The sequence below is a fragment of the Grammomys surdaster genome, unplaced genomic scaffold (assembly GCF_004785775.1).
Source record: "Grammomys surdaster isolate TR1022 unplaced genomic scaffold, NIH_TR_1.0 66, whole genome shotgun sequence".
NCBI lineage: Eukaryota > Metazoa > Chordata > Mammalia > Rodentia > Muridae > Grammomys > Grammomys surdaster.
Genome location: NW_021604568.1, coordinates 4,605,630 through 4,625,487, shown reverse-complemented (window position 1 = coordinate 4,625,487; position 19,858 = coordinate 4,605,630). Strand labels below are relative to the sequence as shown.

Below are 19,858 nucleotides of genomic sequence, written 5' to 3'. Positions count from 1 at the left end.
CGTCCTCTTCTTCTTCTTCTTCTTCTTCTTCTTCTTCTTCTTCTTCTTCTTCTTCTTCTTTTTCTTCTTCTTCTTCTTGACAGGATCTGCATGTCCTGGAACTCACTATGTAGACCAGGCTGACCTTGAACTCACAGAGATCTGCCTGCCTCTGCCTCCTCAGTACTGGGATTAAAGGTGCTATCTTCTGGAACCTTCTTTTAGCAACTCAGATACTCCTTCTTTGGTCATTCACTTCTTTCTCCCACCTGTTTCTAACTTGAGACCTATGCCCTGTAACCAGAGACATGAGGTCTTCATTATCAAACGGGAATCTCAGGGCCCCATTTGTGCTCAGGAGCTGATGTGGCACTCTGTCAGTGCCTCAAGAGCTACACTGGTTTGTGCATGGCTAGTCTTCCATGGAAGGAGTGGTGCACCCCAGTGGCTCCCACAGGAACTGTGATTGGTGCTTTGAGTTGGGTAGAACAGTTATTTGAGAAGTTTGGTGCTTATCAGTCTCAAACCACTGGGCTGTGGAAGGAGCAGCAGCTATCTTCTGGAACCTTCTTTTAACATCTTTGGTCATTCTCTTCCTTCTCTCACCTCTTCCTTGTGCCCGCCTCTACCTCAAGCCTCTTGCCTACACATTATTTTCCCACACTCCCTCATTCTTGTTTTTCTGTCGTGTTTGTTGAACAGCCATTGTGTGTCAAACAATGTCCTTGACATCCCAATGTACACCTGTCATACAAAAAGCACAAAGCTGCCTGTATCCTCTTACACTTGCATTCTATTTGCAGACGATAGGAGATAGACAAGCATAGAGTAGCCTGCTGGGTGTGGTGCTGCACACCTTTAATCTCAGCACTCGAGAGGTAAAGACGGTGAGTCTCTATGAATCTAGACCAAACTGGTTTACAGGGAGAATTTAAGGCAAGTTGAGACCTGTCTCAAAAGCAAAGAAATAAAAATCTAACCTCCCAGGTCCTGCTGAAACAATCTGAGGAAGCACGGAAGCGAGTAGAGAGCGTGCGGCGTTGTTTAATTTGTTTATTTATTTATCTCAGTACAGCAGATTAAACCTTTGGTCTTATGTGTATTAGGCAAGTGCTCAACTACCAAGCTACACCCCCGGTCTCTGTGCGCTGCTTTATTTATTTAAGGTGGTTAGGAAGCCTCTCTGATGGCTGACACTGGGGTAGAAAACATTAGGAAATGAGAGAACCAATCATGGGCTTATCCAGGGGAAGAATTTTCCAGGCAATCAAGTGTGTCTTTGGCAGACAGGAGGTACATGTTTGGCATGACTGGCACAGCCCGGAGGCCAGCAGGGAGAACAGCAAGCTGAGAGGGCTGTGATAGGAGGGGACCCTTGGTGGCTGTGAGGGTGGAGCTTCGATGAGCAGCTAGAGAGTGGAGAGCTTGGAGCTCAGTCAGGATTCACTCTGAGCGGGACAGAGAACCAGCTGAGGGGTTTTAGAGGGCAGAGGGCAGAGGCATGGCGGGAGTGCAGTTGGGACCATGGAAGCAGGAACACCAACTAGGGCTCCTTCCTCCCTCCCTCCCTCCTTCTGTCCCTCCCTTCCTCCCTCCCTCCTTCCCTCCCTTCCCTCCCTCCTTCCCTTCCTCCCTCCCTCCCTCCCTCCCTCCCTTCTTTCCTTCCTTCCTTTCTTCCTTCCTTCTTTCCTTCCTTCCTTCCTCCTTTATTTCCTTACAAGTTCTGGTGGCTTGGGCAGTATGGTACAGAGCAGAGAGTAGGAAATGGACATATTCTGGGCCTTTTTTTTTCTCCCCAAGACAGGATCTCACTGTGTAGCCCTGGCTGTCCTGGAATTTGTTCTATAGATCTGACTGCCTGTGCCTCCCAATTTCTGGGATTAAAGATGTACATCACCATCTCCCAGCTCTGGGCCTGTTCTTAATGGAGACTGATTTTGCTGGTGGATCAAATGAATGTGGGATGAAAAAGACTGGAGTCTGGGAAGACTGGGCTTTAGCCTTGAGCACCTTATAGAATGGATATAGCTTTACTGATCCGATGAAAATCAGGGCATCCTCTCTGGGCCTTCAAGGGCTTTGCCTCTCCTGGGAAACACCCTCATTTTCTCCATATTGCCTACCTCTGCTTCGTGAGAAAGCAAGAAAGATTGTCTCGGTGTGGACTTAGTCTGATATGCTGTGTACACGGACAGGATGTGACTATGGGTGACTCAGCTTTCTTTACATGGCAGGTGTCATTTTGAGATTCTCACCAGTGTCCTGGGTACCAACTAAACTACTTTTAAGCATCATCTGACATTCTCCTGTTCCTCCCCAGGCACCTGATACTCTAGTCACTCTTGGATACTTTCATGTCTTTGCCCCCAACTGTTTGCCTAGCTTGGGGCCCTTTCTCTCACTCTCTCTATTAAACTGTTATATTTGGTGATCTCACTTGGGAATCTATGCCAATGAGATGGGGCAGGGCTAGCAGACAGAATTCTAGGGAAAGCAAATTGAAGCTGGAGAACAGATCCTTTTGGTGTTTGGATGGGTGAAAGGGTTGTGGTTAGACTAAGCAGCTGGCAGAGACTCCAGAGCATGTTTCGGGGCTTTCAGGCTGATTTCAAGATGAAACCAATACTCTAGGAAGGAAAGTTCTCCCCAGAAACAGCTGCTGTAAACAGTGTGACCTCTGCTGTCTATGTCAGTGGGAGGGAGACCAGAAGACAAGAGACTCTGAGAGTGTTCATGAAAATGTCTCTGGCTTTCAGTTTGATGTTGGCTAGGTCAAAGCAGGTATCTAAGGCCAGGTGCCTGTCAGGTCTGGCTAGGGCAGCATCCTGATAAATGCACTGATCCTTGGTCCAACCCAGTGTCCTGTCAGCTTTCAGAATCCCCTCGTTGAACATCAGATGATCAGCAGGAGTTCTGTGCTGGCTGTGTTTGGAAGCTCTGAGAATGCACTCTAATGTGGAGTAGTATCTTCCAAAGGGCTCAAAATGACTTCCATTTTCATTCATCCGCCTGCCTCTGCCTCCCAAGTGCTGGGATTAAAGGCGTGCGCCACCACCGCCCGGCTCCATTTTCATTCATAATGCACTAGTACCTTTATGGGAAGTATAAATAAATAGATGTGCTTAACTTGGCGTGGACTTCCAGAATTCTTATATAGCTGTATTAGTACAGCCAGAGTTTGAAGGACTTTTTTTTTTTTTTTTTTTTTTTTTTGTAATTCAGGAGACTGGAGGCCAAGAGGGGAAGCACCAGGCAGGGTGAGGTAGGATTGCTAGTTCTTGGGAAGGAGAATGAGAGACACAGGTGAGGAAGGGGAGAGAAGAGGTTAATGGTTTGCTGTGTATCCCCCTGGTGGCATGATATGGATAAGCCTGGGTGACAGAATATGAATATGGATGAACTGCTCTGGTGCAAAGCATGTTGGGGAGGAGGAGGTACCTGGAAGGCACTGCCCCAGCCAGAGTAGGTAGGTCTCTCAGGTCTCTCTGTCTCTGTCTCTGTCTCTCTGTCTCTGTCTCTCTCTGTCTCTGTCTCTCTCTCTCTCTCTCTCTCTCTCTCTCTCTCTGTGTGTGTGTGTGTGTGTGTGTGTGTGTGTGTGTGACTCTTTAGTCTACTTCCAGATCCTGCTTTCCTGGAAGGTTAGAGCTTTTTAAACGGGCAGCGGCTGAGAAGGAAGATTAGCTACAGAAACTTCTAGAGTTGAGCAGGAAAGTCTCTCAGAGTGTGGGGCAGATGAAGGCTGGGACTTTAAGGCTGTGTTGGCAAGGAGGAATGAGTCAGAGTGAACAAGATGCTGAAGAGATGGACAAGGACATTTCTAAGTTTCTCCAATAGAGTACGCCAATCATGGACAATCCGGAAATCATTTTTTTCTAAGCATGAACAGAAACAAGGACAGACATAGATCCTTCTTCACTCTCACCTGAGCTCAAATACCACATGTTTAAAAAGATCACAACATATTTCCTTCTTCGATGCCAGAACCCCTCTAGGACATATAGGCCCACACAGAAGAACAAAAATCCATTTATATGCAGGAATCAACTGACCCACTCACTCACACTCCCCTTTTGCCTGGGGCACCTGAATGGCTTTTCTCTTTGAGTACACCCAGACTCTAGACCTGAGCCACTACCCTCAGCAGCTGCTTGAAAGGTCACCAGGCAACATCCTGGTGTTCACAAGGTCCCCACGAGCCGGCTCTTAGGGTCTAGAAATAAACGCTGAAAACGAACCTCTGTGGTCTCTTAGGGGACACAGGACATAATTACGACTGTGCCAATGAGCAGCTGAACCCACTTTGAGAGCCAAGAGAAAACAGGACCGCAGGCAACCACCACCCATGAAGAGAGGGCTCCAGACTTTGCTCATTCTGGGAGCCTGTGCCTCTAGGGTGGTTATAGGACACTAGCAATAAGGCAAAGCTGATTTGGCAGAGAAGGGCAGTGTCAAAGTTACTCTGAAGTTTCAGAAAGCCAAAACTTTTTTGGCCCAAGGCCTGGGTAGGTGGGGGAGGGGTAGCGTTGTGGGACAGACTTCTCTAGGCCATTGTCAGAGTTCAGCTTCAGTCATGGGGAGTCTAGACCAAGAATTTAGAGGTCGCATTGGGAATGGAGCTGATCCCTGACAGAATTATTGAGGGTCTACCAGTGCGAGGACAGGCCTATCCCAGAGGCAGGGAGAGACAAACCTGGAGCCATGGGGAGTGACATACAAAATTTTATTATTATTATTTATTATTATTTATCATGTGCACAAAAAAAGAAAGAAGAGAGAGAAGGAAAGAAAGAAATAAAGAAAAAAAAAGGAAAAAATAATCAAAACGAACCGACAAGCTGAAAGTGTCGGAGGAGCCCGGCACTTGTGGAAGGCTAAGCCTTATTCTGGATTCCGCACTCCTGGAGCGCGGCCAGCTCCACACAAGACTGGGGTCAGCCTGGGCCTCGAAGCTGGGACCTCGTTGCCCTCGCCATCCGGCTCCAGCCACGGTCGGACGCCGGCAGTTCCCTTAGACTGTTTTCTTTTCTCGCTTTCCTTTTCAAATAAAAAGGCTCGAAGGGAAAGGCAATCTGTGCTAGGACTCCAAGCCTTTTCGGATTTGTTCAAGGATTTTTATTTATTTATTTATTTATTTATTTACTTATTTTTTTCACTTTTATTTACTTTGTTTCTGTTATTTCGAGTCGTCACGATCCACGGTTGAGGAGACATGCAGGGAGCATCGCCGCTACCGAGAGAGCAACTACAGGGTGGGGCGGGGCAGGGCGGCCTTGTCGGGCACGTGGGGCATGGCCACAAGGGGACAAGCCCCGAGGTTGGCTCTGCCACCTTTAATGTAGCCTTGGAGGCCTGAGGCAGAAGGGACCGAGACAGAGACAAGTGAAGCAGAGAAAGAGACACAGAAGGGTGGAGAACAGCAGAGTAAAGGGAGATGAAATGGGAGAGATGCAGGGTGGTGAGCGGGAAAACACGGAATTACAGAGAAACAGCCAACAAAACAGGCGAGAGGTGTCCACGGGACCATGTTCGTCATTTTGCATAGAGATTTCTTTCATAATTTTTTTTGTAACGTAAAAAATGCCCCCCTCCCCTAGGACGTGCTGTGCTTTAGTGGGCATGTAGCTGTGTCCCCCCCTCCCCCCTAGCGAGCGGCGACTCTCACAGCACGGACAGAAGGGTGTATCTACAGGCAGGGTGGAGTTGGGGAGGACAGAGACTCTACGGTACCCGGCGGGGCGGGACAGAGAGGGAGGGGATATGTACAGAGAGAGGTTCGCCTCCACAGCACGCACCGTCTTTCTACAAAGCAGCCTGTTAGGTTTTAGTTTTGTTCATTTTTGCAAAGACCATCATATTAAATAAGTGTAGACTTTTTTTTTTCCTTTGCGGCTCTGTTCAGCTCCTGCCCAAGGGAAGGCTGGGGGGTGGGGGAATAGGGCGGGCAGCCCGGAGTTTTCATCTCGGGCAGCTCGGTCGTCAGTTCCCTCCGGGCTCCTTGCGTCCGCAGGTTGGAAGTTTGGGATGGGAGAGTTGAGGGGTGGGGGGGGGACAGCACATTACTGATGGGAAAGTTCAATGCTCGCAGCCGCAGCCTGAGGACACGGTTCCCGCGGTGGCCCCGACGTGGCTGCGTGCTTGGGGCCAAACACAAGGTGTCGTGGGATGAGCCAAGGAAGCGCAGGAAGGAAAAAATGAGAGGCCAGCAGGTGGAAGAGGCGCTGACGTAGGGGCAAGGCGGGGCCGAGAGTAGAGTCACTGCAGGAGGCGATCCCAGGCCCCGGGGAACTAGGCAGTTCAGGTGGATGAGCTCAGTTGGCGTCTGCTCGCCTTGGGTACCAGCCTTGGAACACGCCGTCACCCCAAACGCTGTCCCTCGAGTCCGACCTTTGCGTCCCAGTGTCACAGTCGGGGGCCGGGCGCAGACAGAAGGCGGGGTCAGCCTGGCAGGCACAAGGGGGTGGGGCAGGATTCCCCCCCAAGGGTCTCGCCGGCGGCTCCTCCTTCAGCACGAAGTCCTTTCCTTAGCTTCCCTTGCTCAGCGTCTCCAGCGAAGCCTCCCGGCTCCCGGGCGTCCGAAGTGGGCTGCCCCCGGGTGGGCCACGCTGATTGTGTGTCACAGAAACGTGTCCGGCGCGCGGGCCAGAGGCCGGCGGGCTTCCGGGCGGCGCCGCGGTTCAGGCAGACGGGGAGGGGCGACGGGCGGGGCTGGGGCCTGAGGGTCCCACCGCAGCTCCACCTGTCCTGTCTGGCCATCGACAGGGTGATGTGAAGGGCTGCGGGGGTCGGGGTGTCTGGAGGTGGGGGTGGGACAGGGACGGTGGCCGAGAGGCAGCGCGTCGCTTCGGTCCTCCCTCCCTCTGGGGTGGGCGGTCAGACGGGGACGATGTGGAGGCCGAAGCTGTCTGCCTGAAGCTTGATGTGGTCCCCGCGGTAACTAGTGGCGGTCATAGGCAGCGGCAGCAGCGGCAGGGGCGGAGCCCCGGGGGGCGGCACTATAATAATAAGGGGAACCTGGAAGTTAACACAGGAGAAGAATGGGCTGGGTGAGAGGACAAACAGGAGAACAAAAAAGGAAAGAAAAGCAAAGAAAAGCCCTCCCCGGGTCCAGCGGGATCAGGCCTGGAGGACTGTGGCTCGGCCCCGAGGCCAGATGCCCAGAAGGAATGCTGCATCCACAGGGCGGGAGAGGGACAGGACAGGGGACACCCGGCTGCGGATCCGCCAAGGGGTCCGACGGCCACTGTTGGCCAAGAGCCTTCCAGTGACCGAGAGGCAGGGAAGGGAGGAGGCTGGAGGCGCAGGCGTCCTGGGGGGATCCCCAGGACCCAGCGCTGCTCTAATGAGCCTGTCTCCCTGGCCCATCCGGGTACCCAGAATTGGGATGGTCCTGAGTGGGATCTGTGTCCCGAAGCAGCCTGCGCGCCCAAGCTGGCGAGCGGGCAGGCGACCTTGGGAGCCGCCGGCCTGCCAGGTGGCGTACTCACTTAGTAAGGCGGGGTTGCTGAATCTCCAAGCCTCATTGTAGGCGGTGTACTGGGGATGGCTGTATGGGTTGCCTGAGAACTCGCTCCCTGTGGGAGGGCGGGGAACTGGAATTAGAGGCGTTCAACGTGTCCAGTTGGCCTCTTCCCTCCTGTCCTCACTAGTCCCAGTCTTGGACGTTTCAAGCAGGGAAAGGGCCCCTGAGAGCAGGACAGAGGCCAGGTAATCCACAGGCTCTCGCGCTCTGCATGGGGCCAGCCACCACAGACAAGAAGTACCCAGATCCCTGCACACCCAGGCATGGAGGGAATCTGTGGGCAGGTTTGTGCCTGGGCGCCTCCGAGGAGCACTGAGCGCTGCCCAGGAAGGGTTGAGCCTTGGTCTGGCTGCTTCCATTTAAGTAACTTGGGAGCTGAGAGCTTTTTCCAGTGGACACTTGCTTTAGGGACTCCACGGGATGAAAGAGGGGGGAGAATGAGAAGGAAGGCCCTTGGGACACTTTGTCCCAGAAAGCCCTAAGAATGGCATCTCAGAGCTGTGCCAAAGCTAGGCAGGTGGTAGTGGTGGTGCTCTCCTGGGAAATCACCCCTCCCACTTTCCCCTCCTGAGGTTCAATACAAAGGCCACGCAATTGGGGAAGGAAACTGCTGGAATCCAGTGGACTGCCCGCAGGAGCAGTGAGTAGCTGAGGGCACAGTGGGTTGGGAGCCTTTGGGAGCTGCTTCCCTCCCTCCAGGAGGAGAAAGGCCAGGCCTATGGGTTTCCCCCTCGCCCTTTCTCCTGTGTGATGACCCCAGACTGTTTACAGTGATCCCTAACCGCGGGTTAAGTAGAGGAGAAGGGGCCCCACTCCAAGAAGGAGCTGGGTGGGGGTGGGGGATGCAGCCACTGGAAAGCCTGTTTATTGACGAGGAGGGAAAGCATGCGTGCAGCAGGATAATGAGCTTCTGAGCTCAACTGTGACCAAGAGGAACTGAGCTATCTCCTTCCCCATCGCTAATGAAACAAGTGTAATTTCCTCATCAGCACTAGATTCTGTTTAACGACTCCCCCCTTGCCACCATGAGCTCTCTGCGGCTCCCCTCATCCCTACCTCCCTGTAGACTCCCAACCCCCACTTCCCCACTCTTTCCTCTCCCCCCAACCCCCCTACCTCCCTAAGACCTCCTCCAGCCTCCACCTGCTCACTGCTGGGATCTTCCTCCAAAGCCATTCCCTGCTCCCCCACCAACGCTTCTACTTGCCTTCTCCCAAGTGTGAGCCCCAAACCCTTCATCCGCACCTCCAACTTCTCTCAGCTGGCCCCATTCTCTTAACAGGCTGCAATGGGCCCCCTAGTTTCTCAACCCCATCTCTGCTTATTCAGGGCTCTGCCTTGATGAATGAGGCCAAGCACCCTTTCTGGTCTCTCTTTCTCCCCCTACCAATGAGGGTTGAACTTAAGGAGCGGGGGGGGGGGGCACACAAAAGGGCTCCAGAGGCAGCGGGCTGCAGGCTGGGAGAGTCTTGGCCATTTTAAGGTGAGAGATTTTGGCGTTTCTGCGGAAAAGAACCTTCACTCTCTTTGACTTTAAGCCACTCCCATTTGGGGTGAAGGGTGGAGAGGACAGCTACCAGGCTGTAAGTACAGCCTCTGCCTCCTGAACCCCAAACTCCAGTCCAATGCCTCTCAGCAAAAGGGTACACTAGAGACCCAGAGGAGCACAGAGGGCCTGGGTCCTCTGAGGAAATGTCGAGTTGTAGCTGATTTTTCTCTGAAGCTGACGTCTCTCTGGTTCCTTCCTGTCTTCCACTCCAGTTTGAGACTAGCTTCCTTCTCTCTCTAGACTGGGATTGGTTCTCCACAGTAGTCTCCTCCCCTGGCTTGGTGTGAACCAGCATAGCTTTGACTGAATGACTGCCGTGCCCCTGAAAATGAAAACTTGGTTCCAAGTTTCCATGGAAACCAGGGCAGGCTCTTCTGAGCAGTGTCAGCTAGCTGAGTTAGGCTGGGGTACTGGGGCATAGGCTTGGAAGGATGGGTGCTGAGGAGGGGGTATAACCTAAAGCTGTGTTGACAAGGGGTCATTTCTGTATGTTTCCTCCTTGCATTGCTTCTAAAGGGTCAGCTGTGGCCATAGAAGGACAGTGGTTTGCAGGACAATGGCTTGTTGGTTCTCCCCCCACTCCCAGCCACAGACTATAGTCCTTTAACAGCTCGCCCACAATTTAGTTACCCCCACCCAGATGAGACATCTACAGCATTGTCACCTACCAGGCACCATTCCTGCCAGGGTGGAGGTAGGGTAGCTTCCCTGGCCAGTGGGGGGCACATGAGGGGGATAACCAGGTAGAGTGGTGCTCGCCATATCACGACCTGGAAAAACACAAAGGGGAAGGAGTGAGGCCTGGAGGAGAGGGGTCTGCCTCAGCTCACCCTGGGATGCTCTAGGGAGAGGACATTCTCAGAGAGGAAGGAGATGTGCAACTGGGCAATTGGGCTCCCAAGTGCCTAGATATGGATACAAATGTCTGAGTGTGTGTGTGTGTCTGTTTTATATTGCTCATTGTGTATCTATCTGTGCGTATGTGTGTATCTGTATATCTGCCCTTGTTTGTATCTCTGAAAGCCTCAACCCAGATGTCGATTGGTGGAGATGACCTGGTTTCCCTCCTTTTCCATAGATGCTCAGCTATGATTGCCCTACTGGACCTCTGTCATCTTGTCTACTCTCCTCAACGTCTCCTCTTCCCTACCCCATCTTTCCTTCAGGCTTTGAAGACACCTTACTACCACCATCTATGAGGGTAGATGCTTTATTCTGAGTGGAATGTAGGTCAGGAAGACAGGGGACTAACCAGCAGGCTATTTTGCTATGATTGTAGCATTTAAATGATAGAAAGCCATCTCTGAAGTGAACCAGGAACTTTGAGGACAAGCAGATCAGATGAAGTTCCAAAGAGCAAAATTTGCTTCCCGTACCAGCAAGCCTCCCTGGAGACTAGACCTCTGTTATACAGAGCCTAGAGAATGGGAGGCAGGGCTTTCCTTGCCAGGAGCAGGGAGGGGAGGCAAAGTGAGCCAATGTTAGAGAGATACTTCTACCCGAGACATTTCTTCTGGAACACAGCTGCATGTGACTGGCTTCCCTTCCTTGTCTGCCCCTCCATTTCTGTGAAGGGGACACCTCCTAGCATACTCCAGTCTTCATGGACAGTATTTGCTCCTTCCTACCTCCCATACACCCATACACTACAGCCTACCCTCTTATGGGGCCCACGTATCTGCTGACGATCTCCCTGTCCTCCTCATCAGACAGTCACTGTGCTCCTTACACCTCCATCTGACCCCAAGAAGGCAAGGTGTGGCTGGAGGATGTCATAGCACTATATACACCTCCCCTAGTTCACTTTCCCTCCCCCTAAGTTGGGTCCTAGTCATGGTCAGGTCCATGGGACCTTTCATGGGCATTCCATAGCATCTTTCTGCACCACTGTTGACGTGAAGACATCACCTACTTCACTCCTCAGACACATGTGCTTTCTTATCCCCATATCGGCACACCTGAGAGAGTCATCCTTCTTTAAGAGTCCAGAGGGACAGCTGAGGCTTTTACTAAGAATCCTCAGTAGCTGACCCACTGTCACCTCAAACTCAATAGAATAAAGTCAGATCCATCCGCAACTCCATCAGAGGCCCAGTCCTTTTGAAGATATAACTAGAACTTCAGAGCCCTAGACATAGCCTTCCTCTCCCGTCTCTTCCGGTATGTGGTCAGTTCTCCTCAGGCACCTCTCTTATGTTAATTTCTATCTCCCCATCACATTTATAGTATTGTTCCAGCGGCTTTTCTTTGCTTGTATTCCTGCCTCCACACTCTTTCATCCTACCAATCTAAAACGTGACCACTAGTCCTTTGGAAACATTGCTTTCACAGGACTACTTCCTTGTAAATACTGCCGTTGATTCCCTGTAGGCTGCAGTTTGGATGTAAACCCTGCAGATGCTCAGTGCCCCCCACTGCTGGTTGTTTCAACCTCTCCACGTAAAATGCCTGTGCTCTGCTGTGACCTTTCCTTCTGTCTCACTCATAGCTTTCTTCCAGCTCAAGCCTTAACATCTCCATCCTTCTACACGTCTCGGAAGTTTCTTTCAGGTTTCTATGACATCCGTGTTCCATGATTGACAACATGCATTATCAGGTCTGCTCCTTCATGCCAAGGTTTTCATTTTCAAACAGAACATAACTCACTCAAGGGCAGGACCCACATTCTGATCTGTCCTGCAGAGTTGAGAACACAGCTGACTCTCAATAAGGGCTTGTTGATCGATTCTTACCCCCACCCCCACACACCCCATTGCATGCACAGCCGATTCCTGATGGATTATAATGGCTTCCTAATTGTTTCATATGTGTTGATCTACTGCAGAGAAGCAAAGCTAGAACAAAATGTGCTTGAATCTTTTTTTCCTAAAAGAAATCAATTGAAACGGGGCTGAGAGTTGGCTCCATGGTTAAGAGCACTGGCTGCTCTCCCAGAGGACTCTGGTTCGATTCCCAACAGCCACATGACAACTCATAACGATCTGTAACTCCGTTTACAGGGCATTTGATGCCCTCTTCTGCCCTTTTTGGGTACTAGGCATGTGGTGCACAGACACACATGCAGGCAAATCACCCATACACATAAAAATAAATAAAAGCTTAGGAAACTAAAAAAATAAATAGAAGCAAGAGGAGAATTTTTACATACAAAGATTTTCAGTGATAGGTTCATCTCTGGGGACTATCTTATCATGCAACAGAATGATTTCTTTTTTTTACCTATGTAATGTGGTTAATCCCTTACGTTTCCTGAAACTCACTAGACAGAGGAGAGCTAGCAAAGAGGAAGTCACTTCCAAATCTTAGGCAGTAGAAGAATCTGCATTTGCTTTCTGTTTGCTTCCTGTTTTGTTTTGAGACAGTCTTACATCCAGCCCAGGCTTGCTTCAGACTTGTGATCCCCCTGCCTCAGACTCACAAGTGCAGATGTGTGTGCCACCATGACTTGCTTGTGTTTGCTTTGTTGTAACTTTCCTTGTATTGACTTCTGTTGCCAATAATAAAAATAAAAGTACATATCTCCTGACCATCTTAGTGGAGAGGACCCAAAGTGCACATTGAGATGAAATACCTATTAGTTCCTTGAGAGAGATGAGCAACATGGCATTTATTGGTCAAAGAAGACCTAGAAGACAAGAGGATTATGGGAGATGTGGAGGTTTTGAAGCTAGAGAGACATAGAACTCAATTCCCCCAGGTCCTGTAATCTTAACATTTACAAAGTGGCCAGGAAGCAGAGTACACCTCTCCTCTCCTTCTTTACCCCTTTCTCTGATCTCCCTCTATTTTTCTCATGTTTGGCATCATGCATCTTTGTTAATAACAGAAAAGTAGAATGTGTTTGAACTTGATCTTCACTGCCAGCTTTCCTACAGCTAGTTTATCACAAATTCCCTATGATGGAAGGTATTCACAAACAAACAAACAAACAAACAAAGCCTAACTATATTTGGAAGAGACAAAGAAAGGGTAGGCAGTTCAGAAGCTGTCTCCTCAGCTAACTTGGAGGTGATCCTTTTGCAAAGTTTATTCCCACAGCTATCTCGCCTGTGAAATGGTATGTTCAGCTTTCAGCAGGTAGAAGGCTTTGCCTGCTGGGAGTCACTCTCAGAACAGTTGGTTGGAAGGCACATTTTCAAATTCTACTTTTAAAAAAAAATCTGTTATTTGCAGGTAGCGATTTGAAAAATGTCGGGGAAGAGGCCCATGGTGAGAAAAAAAGCATTAGAGATTTCTAGTGTTTGTCACATGTGTGTGTGGTTTGTCCTGTAACAGTGTCACCACAGAGAGGTACCTGTTCAGGACCTCTGAGTCAACAAGGTGCAAGCCACTGCATACAAAGCATGCTCAATGACTTCATTATACACAGCTGACACCTGAAGGGCAGGGAAAAATTGACCAAAGCCTGGCTAGAGTCGTATATTCTCCTGGAACACCATTGTCAATAATGGAAAGCATACAATGCAGGAAGTTTTCAAATTACTGAGGCTGTCATACCATTTGCCCAGCAGCGTTCTTTGAGCAAGCCTCCTTCAGTAGGGAAATAGCAATGGGAAATGGGGGAACTGACAGAGCACTGGGTACTACGGTGCTACAGAGAGATTGGGGTCGGGGTGGGGGCGGGGGACTGGAACTGTAAGATGGCTTGGCCATCTCCTTTACACAGACAAGCAGAATCCCAGAAACAGGCGAAAAGTTGCTTCACGGCAGAGTACGTCAGTTTATAAAATATGTGCCATCTCGTGGAAGACAGGAAGTAGTAAAACATTTGCTTTGCTCACTGACAATGCCAGGAACATAAAAACAGTACCAGGATTCAAAACGGATAAAAACTCAACGTTACTAGGAGAGAGTAGGCATTTCGTGCTGCCTACTTGCTTTCTGAGGTTATGAAGCTTTCAAAGATGAGTCTTCTGAAGGACCACGCCTTCGTTTTAAAGGTAGAAAGATGGAGACACAGAGGCATAATGACTCTCATGTGATTACACAACCAGTAAATGATGGCACCAACATTAGAAGCCATGTCTATGCCACACTGCCTTTAATGACAACATGGACCCAGATACTCCCCCAAAAGAGCTAACAAGAAGTTTTCCAGCAAGCAAAGCCTCTAACCACCACATTGCCGTTAAGGCAAGGCAGGGAAGGAAAGGGACACAAGGAATGAGCAGGCGCATGGAAGGTCTGTAGTAAAACTCTATGGGGTGGCGTCTTCGGCTCCTTTGAGAGTTTTCTAACACAAAAAGGATCCCTGAGAGGCAGGAGTAGTGGAGGATCTTAAAGTACCCAGTAGTGCTGGAAGAACTGCACTTGGTGAGGATGTCTTTACAGTTCAACTGCAGGAGTCCCTGAAGACTCCAAAGCCAATTTTTGCAGCAGCCGCTCCATCTGAATCAGACAGTGCACTTTCGTCAGGCATTCCTTAGCAAATGGGCCAGAGCAAATCAACTGTTTTGGAGGCTTCTAAGTGCAGCCTCTCTCCCAAGTACGGACAGAAGCCAAGTGCCAGACTTTATGGAGAAGTTAGAAATTTTCAGTCATCAGATCGCATGTGCCACTTTGCTGGGTATTGGGTCAGCAGTCTCTCTTCTCCTGGTCTCTCTAGAATGCACTGGACAACTGTCGTGAGCTAGGCACTGCCTTCAACATCTTACGTGTGTGTTACCTCCTTTATGTCTTTTACCAGTTCTATCAGTTGACCTATTTTTAATTCCTGATTTTTTTTTCTCAGATAAACTGAAACACAGAGAAGCTGAGGATTATGGTCAGGGTTTTACATTTTATCCACAGAGGACCCTGGACTACAGAAGTCATAGACCAGGAAATCAGGACTGGAATGATATCTCCAAATATGACAGACCTAAAAACGGAGAGTATTTGGTCTGGGAATGTAACCTGGGGTCACGCTAATTTAATCCGTCCTATGAGAGAACATCTTGGGCTATCTGTCTGTTTCTTTTTTCTCTTCTTTTTTCTTTTTCTTTCTTTTCTTTTTTCTTTTTTTCTTCTTTCTTTCTTTTTTTTTGAGGCAGGGTTTCTCTGTGTAGTCCTGGCTGTCTTAGAGCTTGCTTTGTAGACCAGGCTAGCCTCGAACTCAGAAATCCACCTGCCTCTGCCTCCCAAGTGCTGGGATTAAAGGCGTGCGCCTCCACTGCCCGGCGTATACACACCTTTTTCTGAGTAGAAGGTACATTTAAAAAAAATTGTTCTCAGAGCTAGAGAGATGGCTCTGTGGTTAAGAACACTGACTGCTCTTTGAAAGGACCCAGATTCAATTCCCAGCACCCACATGGCAGCTCATAACTGTTCATAACTCCAAGATCTGACACCCTCATACAGACATATATGCAGACAACAATAATACATATAAAATAAAAATAAATTATAAAAAATCATGTTCTCAAAAGTATTAATCACCCCAAAGTAAATAACTTATGTTTATAAAATAAACAAACCTCTATTCTTTGGTATAAGAAGCTGATCTGTTTGCAACTACTCAAATAACATTTATAAAACTATACACGAAACAGCAAAATAGGCTGGAGAGATGGCTCGCTAGTTAAAAGCATGTACTAATTTTCCTGAGTTCAATTTCCAGCACCCACATCAGGATGCTTACAGTGGCCATAATTTCAGCTCTAGAAGGCCCGCACACCATTGTGGGCAATGCGTTCATGCACATGTACCAAAACTCGACATACACACATTCACATGATTAAAATAATAGAAATATTTTTTTAAAAGAAAGAAACAGCAAAGTGTGAGGCATCAGACTTCTCTCAAGAGCAGGCCAGTGTCAGCATTGAGAAGACCAAGGGAATAGGAAGATGGAAGCGGCCCAGGAAGCAGAAACTGCTGCCAGTTATGGCTTTTGCAACTAGGCTTATTAGACACAGATTTATACAGCAGAAGTTATAGCCACAGAGTTTAGAGATGCTTTTTCTTGGCACCTTTCTCTGAAAATAAGCATTTTTGCTCTCCATCTGACACCGTGGAGGACCCTAAGGCCAGAAAACATAACTCTTGATTTTACTATCCTCTCCCCAAGTTTGTCTGCCTCTCAGAAAATGAGGTCCTCAAGGCTGGAGGTCTGTGCTTACATGTGACACAAAGCATTTATAATACACACAAGAATATGGCCACCGACTTTTTAATTGCTGCCTAAGTATATTTTATCTTTTGCATTTGCAAGTTGTATTTAATATATTGAAGCAGTGATCTTTGAATCTGCTTTCAAGAGACAGGAGAACGGTTTTCTATTTCATTTAGGGTTTTATTTCTAAGATTCCCAGACTCTCCCAAAGTTTGTCTTCTAAAACAGTGCTCTGTGCCTGTGGGAGGACCCCACCTAGGCCCCTGTTTTGCAGCTACATTTAGCCCTAGGCTCGCCTACTCCAGGCTCCAGCAGAGGGGGCTGTGCTCACAGTTCAGGGTGGCTGTTCTAGCTGAGTGACTGTCCACTGACAGCTGGACCTGTGTCCCAGGTTGTCCTAGGTAGAGAGGCTAGATCTGCATCGGCTCAGTGATGTCTGCCCCTTGACCACAAACATCTGGACACACCTGGTCGGGCTGTTCCCGCCTCCTCTCCTCACACAAGGCCCTTCCTTATAGGGCTGTGTACAGCAGCACAGGGACCCACAGGAGGGGATTTTTTCTAACGCAGCTGGGTCATGGATGAACTGCAGCCTCAGTCTAAGAGAAGACTACAAGTGCTGTTGAGAACCGCACACTCAAAGGGCCGGAAGGAAACTTGGCCCATTTACAGAGGTAGAAACTGAGACTCTGGAAGAGAAATCTCCAATATTCTTCTTAGCTTGCTTCCTGGTACTGTTTTCTCTGACTCTAAATGAAGAGTGGAGCTGGGCAGGGGCTGGCTGGCTCTCAGGAGGCTGGGCCAGGGACTTAATAGTCCACTGCATGAGAGACCCTCATGCTGGGTGGCAGAGGGTAAGCCTGTTTGCACAGTCTCCTGATACTCTGTGTCTCCTAGGTTCTCTCTGGCTTTATTTTGTTCCCAGAGAGAGCCGAATTGTCAGCTCTAATCCTTCTGAAAGCGCAGTTTTTCAGGGGCTCTGTGTAAGTGAAACCCTAATCCCAGGGAAAAGCGGCTGCTTAAGCTGCTGGAGCATTAGGCCTGCTTTCAGAGCCCGGCACTGGATTTCCTCCTCTGCCAGGCAGCCCAGCCACCACTGGGGAGGAGAGCAGGAGGATTCCAAGCTGAAGACAGCAAAGCTCTCCCAGAAATGACAGCAGGAGTGGTGCAAATCTCGGGTCAAAAAAGGCATTGGCTTATTTGTCCTGAGGCGCCAGCTAAGGAGGGCCTTCCTGTCATCTTGTAGGTATCTAGTTCTTTGAGAAACAAGTTTCAAGTCTTGTCTTGGTGACTTTAAGGCCACTAAGACATTTCTGAGCCATGCCTATGACATTCCTTAGGGCGTCACTGTTCACAGTTCTGGTCATTCGGGAAAGGTTGTGTTAGCAGTCTTTTCCTTAGGCAATCTCTTCTTAGGAAGTGCCAAAGAGCAGAGTAAACAAGCTAAGTGTTGAGGGGCCCCTCTCTGGGCTTCCCTAAGCATCTCTAAATAACATCTGCAGCACTGTGAAAGGTGCTTCCCTACCTCCCTCATTTGTGAGAACAGGGTGTTTGCCCAGGCAGCCCTCCTTAACCTGGGTTGGGTACTGTATGCACTTAAAATAAAGACCATAGATGTGTGAAAAAGGTTTTGATTCACATTCTGACGGGCCTGTCTCCCTAATTGATAGATGAGTTATGAGTCAAGGAGGGTATATGAAGGAGGAAAAGTGTTTGACACACCCAGCATCTTAGATTTGTTTTATGGATAGAAGAGATAAAGAGAAGTGGTGGAGATTCCATGATGCGGACCAAATTCAGGCTCAGCTTAGAAGGCCACAGAACGTGTTTGCTAAGAGTCCCCAAACCCTTGTCACCTCCCCCATGACTCCCTATGTGGCCCCACTGTTGGACTGTGTGCTTCTTCCCAGGCTCGCCCCTGGGGAAGCTAGCCCATCATTCCCAGGATCTATGTTACAACAGCTCATCTTTGATTCTATTCTAAGCTGGCTTGCCCTCAGTCCCAGAGTGGGTTAGTGTCTCTTCTTTTTAACATCTTTCTCCTCAAAAGGTAGACTGGATAAAAAAAGAAAAGGAAGAGTCCCATCCAATATCTCCCTAAGCTGCTGGCCCAGGACACTGCATATCTGTCACTGTCTCATTGCTATGGAAATGCCTCCATAATTAAATCACAGGGAGGTCTGGGGTTGGGGGTCCTTAGGGATGCAGCCAGAGGCCTCAGAGATAGCTAAAGGAGGCCTCACCTCTGTGCCTTGTGCCTTCTCAGCCTAAATACAGGTGAGCCCTCTGGCTTGGCTTGGTTGCCATGGTTGCTCTCCTACTTGGCAACTTGTCTGGAGTTGGCCTCACCCTCTTCTTTCAAGGTTCGAGAGAAACTCTGATGTCTGTGCCCTAAATTCCTCCAGCTAATCAGGGGCTTTGAGCCAATAGACAAGAGTAGGAGACTCCCAGCCTCTTTCAGAAACATTTCAGAGCTTTTATTGCCTTCTCCTACTCCTGAGGGGCTGGCCAAGGGCTATGTGTTTATTTTATGGGGGAAATGCAGTTGCATTGGAAAGGAGTTGTTAACTACAGGAAAGGGGAGGTCCCTGAAGGCACTCAGGACTCTTTGAGTTGGAGAAGGAGGTTTCCCAGGGTCCACAGCTCTATCTGCCAGAGGGCCACTTTGCTGTCCATTGGACATACAGACAACCTGTGCAGGGTACTGAGCTGCATCTGGGCTATCTCACAGCACTGCTTCCTCTGGTCCCCAGGACTCCAGGGTCACTCCTATTCTTTACCTCTGAACCTGGGGTCACCAACCTCCCCACTTCTGTTCAAAGTTGACATTTTCTACCTCCTCTGTCTGACTTGCACACTCCCCTCTTGGGTACCTTCTTCAAAGCTTCCTTTGCAACATACACGGCACACATAGTAGAGAAGGGCACTGTCCTATCATAAAGCTTCTCATAATCAATATTATCCAAAATAAGTAAGATTCTCTACGGAGAAGACACTGAATCTGGGTAAGCTAGGAATAAACTCCCCGCCCCCTCCCCCTCCCCCCCCAGCTCTCCTCCCTTTTATCCATTGGCCTTTTGGGTCTCCATCATCTGACAGTTGGCTCAGCACTGTGGGGAAGGGCTCCTGGGTCCAGATCTGGGTTAAAATAAAAACTATTCTTTCTTTTAGATCTTTTTCTTTAATTGATCTTCACTTTGGGGTATTTCATGCTAGCTAGTTCTCGAGGATGCTAATTGTCCTCCTGCTAATGTCCCTGCATGACGGCTCACTGTCACATGAAATGTGGAAAGTTTTTTTTATGGTGAGCTCATCTTCTATGGTGGCTTTCTGTTTGTTTTTCTCAATGGGAGTCCTTTGCATCTTGGATCATAAGATGTCATTACAGAGAAGGGTTCACACTGTCCCTGCTGGCACCAGAGTGGACTATTGCCCTGCACAGAATTCTGGGTACCTTCTTGGCCTGAGGTTTCTGTGACTACTTATGAGATGAACTTGGACCTAGATCTACATCTGGGCTTTCCTGTCTCCATTTCTCACAATAATATGTGCCCCTCTCCTTTATTTCCCTGGGTTGTAGGGGATAGCCTGTGGCTCTCCAGTTCCTGGACAGTGTTGTCCCAGTCCTGCCTCTATTTTCTTGGGTCCAAGATCACATGCCCTGTCTGCGTGCATTACACCTCCACATTCCTACACTAAGGTTTACCTCCGTGTGAAA

At 49.2% G+C, this 19,858-nt stretch overlaps 2 protein-coding genes across 11 annotated transcripts in view; one reads left to right on the top strand and one right to left on the bottom strand.

Moving 5' to 3' along the window:
* Positions 1-4,681: 4,681 nt before the first annotated feature.
* Positions 4,682-19,858, bottom strand: part of Pax2 (paired box 2) — a 92,939-nt gene continuing 77,762 nt past the window's right edge. For 3 of the 10 annotated variants that reach the window (XM_028773605.1, XM_028773612.1, XM_028773622.1), the window contains exons 9-11: positions 9,716-9,817; positions 7,464-7,550; positions 4,682-6,990 (exon numbers count right to left, since the gene is read on the bottom strand). In XM_028773605.1, coding sequence (XP_028629438.1) covers positions 6,914-6,990; positions 7,464-7,550; positions 9,716-9,817 — 266 coding nt within the window. In that variant the 3' untranslated portion in view covers positions 4,682-6,913. The remainder of the gene's footprint in view (positions 6,991-7,463; positions 7,551-9,715; positions 9,818-19,858) is intronic. The other 7 variants (XM_028773596.1, XM_028773624.1, XM_028773625.1 and 4 more) reach the window with 4 other exon arrangements.
* LOC114626292 lies at positions 7,009-14,146 on the top strand. The gene is made up of 3 exons (XM_028773654.1): positions 7,009-7,450; positions 10,126-10,248; positions 13,952-14,146. Exons 1-3 carry the CDS (start codon positions 7,130-7,132, stop codon positions 14,027-14,029), a joined length of 522 nt encoding a protein of 173 aa, XP_028629487.1. The 5' UTR covers positions 7,009-7,129; the 3' UTR covers positions 14,030-14,146.

Coding starts and splice junctions, on each gene's coding strand:
- LOC114626292 (XM_028773654.1), top strand. CDS start 7,130: ATGCCCAGAAGGAATGCTGCATCCACAGGGCGGGAGAGGGACAGGACA. Junction 7,451..10,125: donor GGGAGCCGCCGGCCTGCCAG/GTGGCGTACTCA, acceptor CCTTTTCCATAG/ATGCTCAGCTATGATTGCCC. Junction 10,249..13,951: donor TACTACCACCATCTATGAGG/GTAGATGCTTTA, acceptor AAGCTTTCAAAG/ATGAGTCTTCTGAAGGACCA.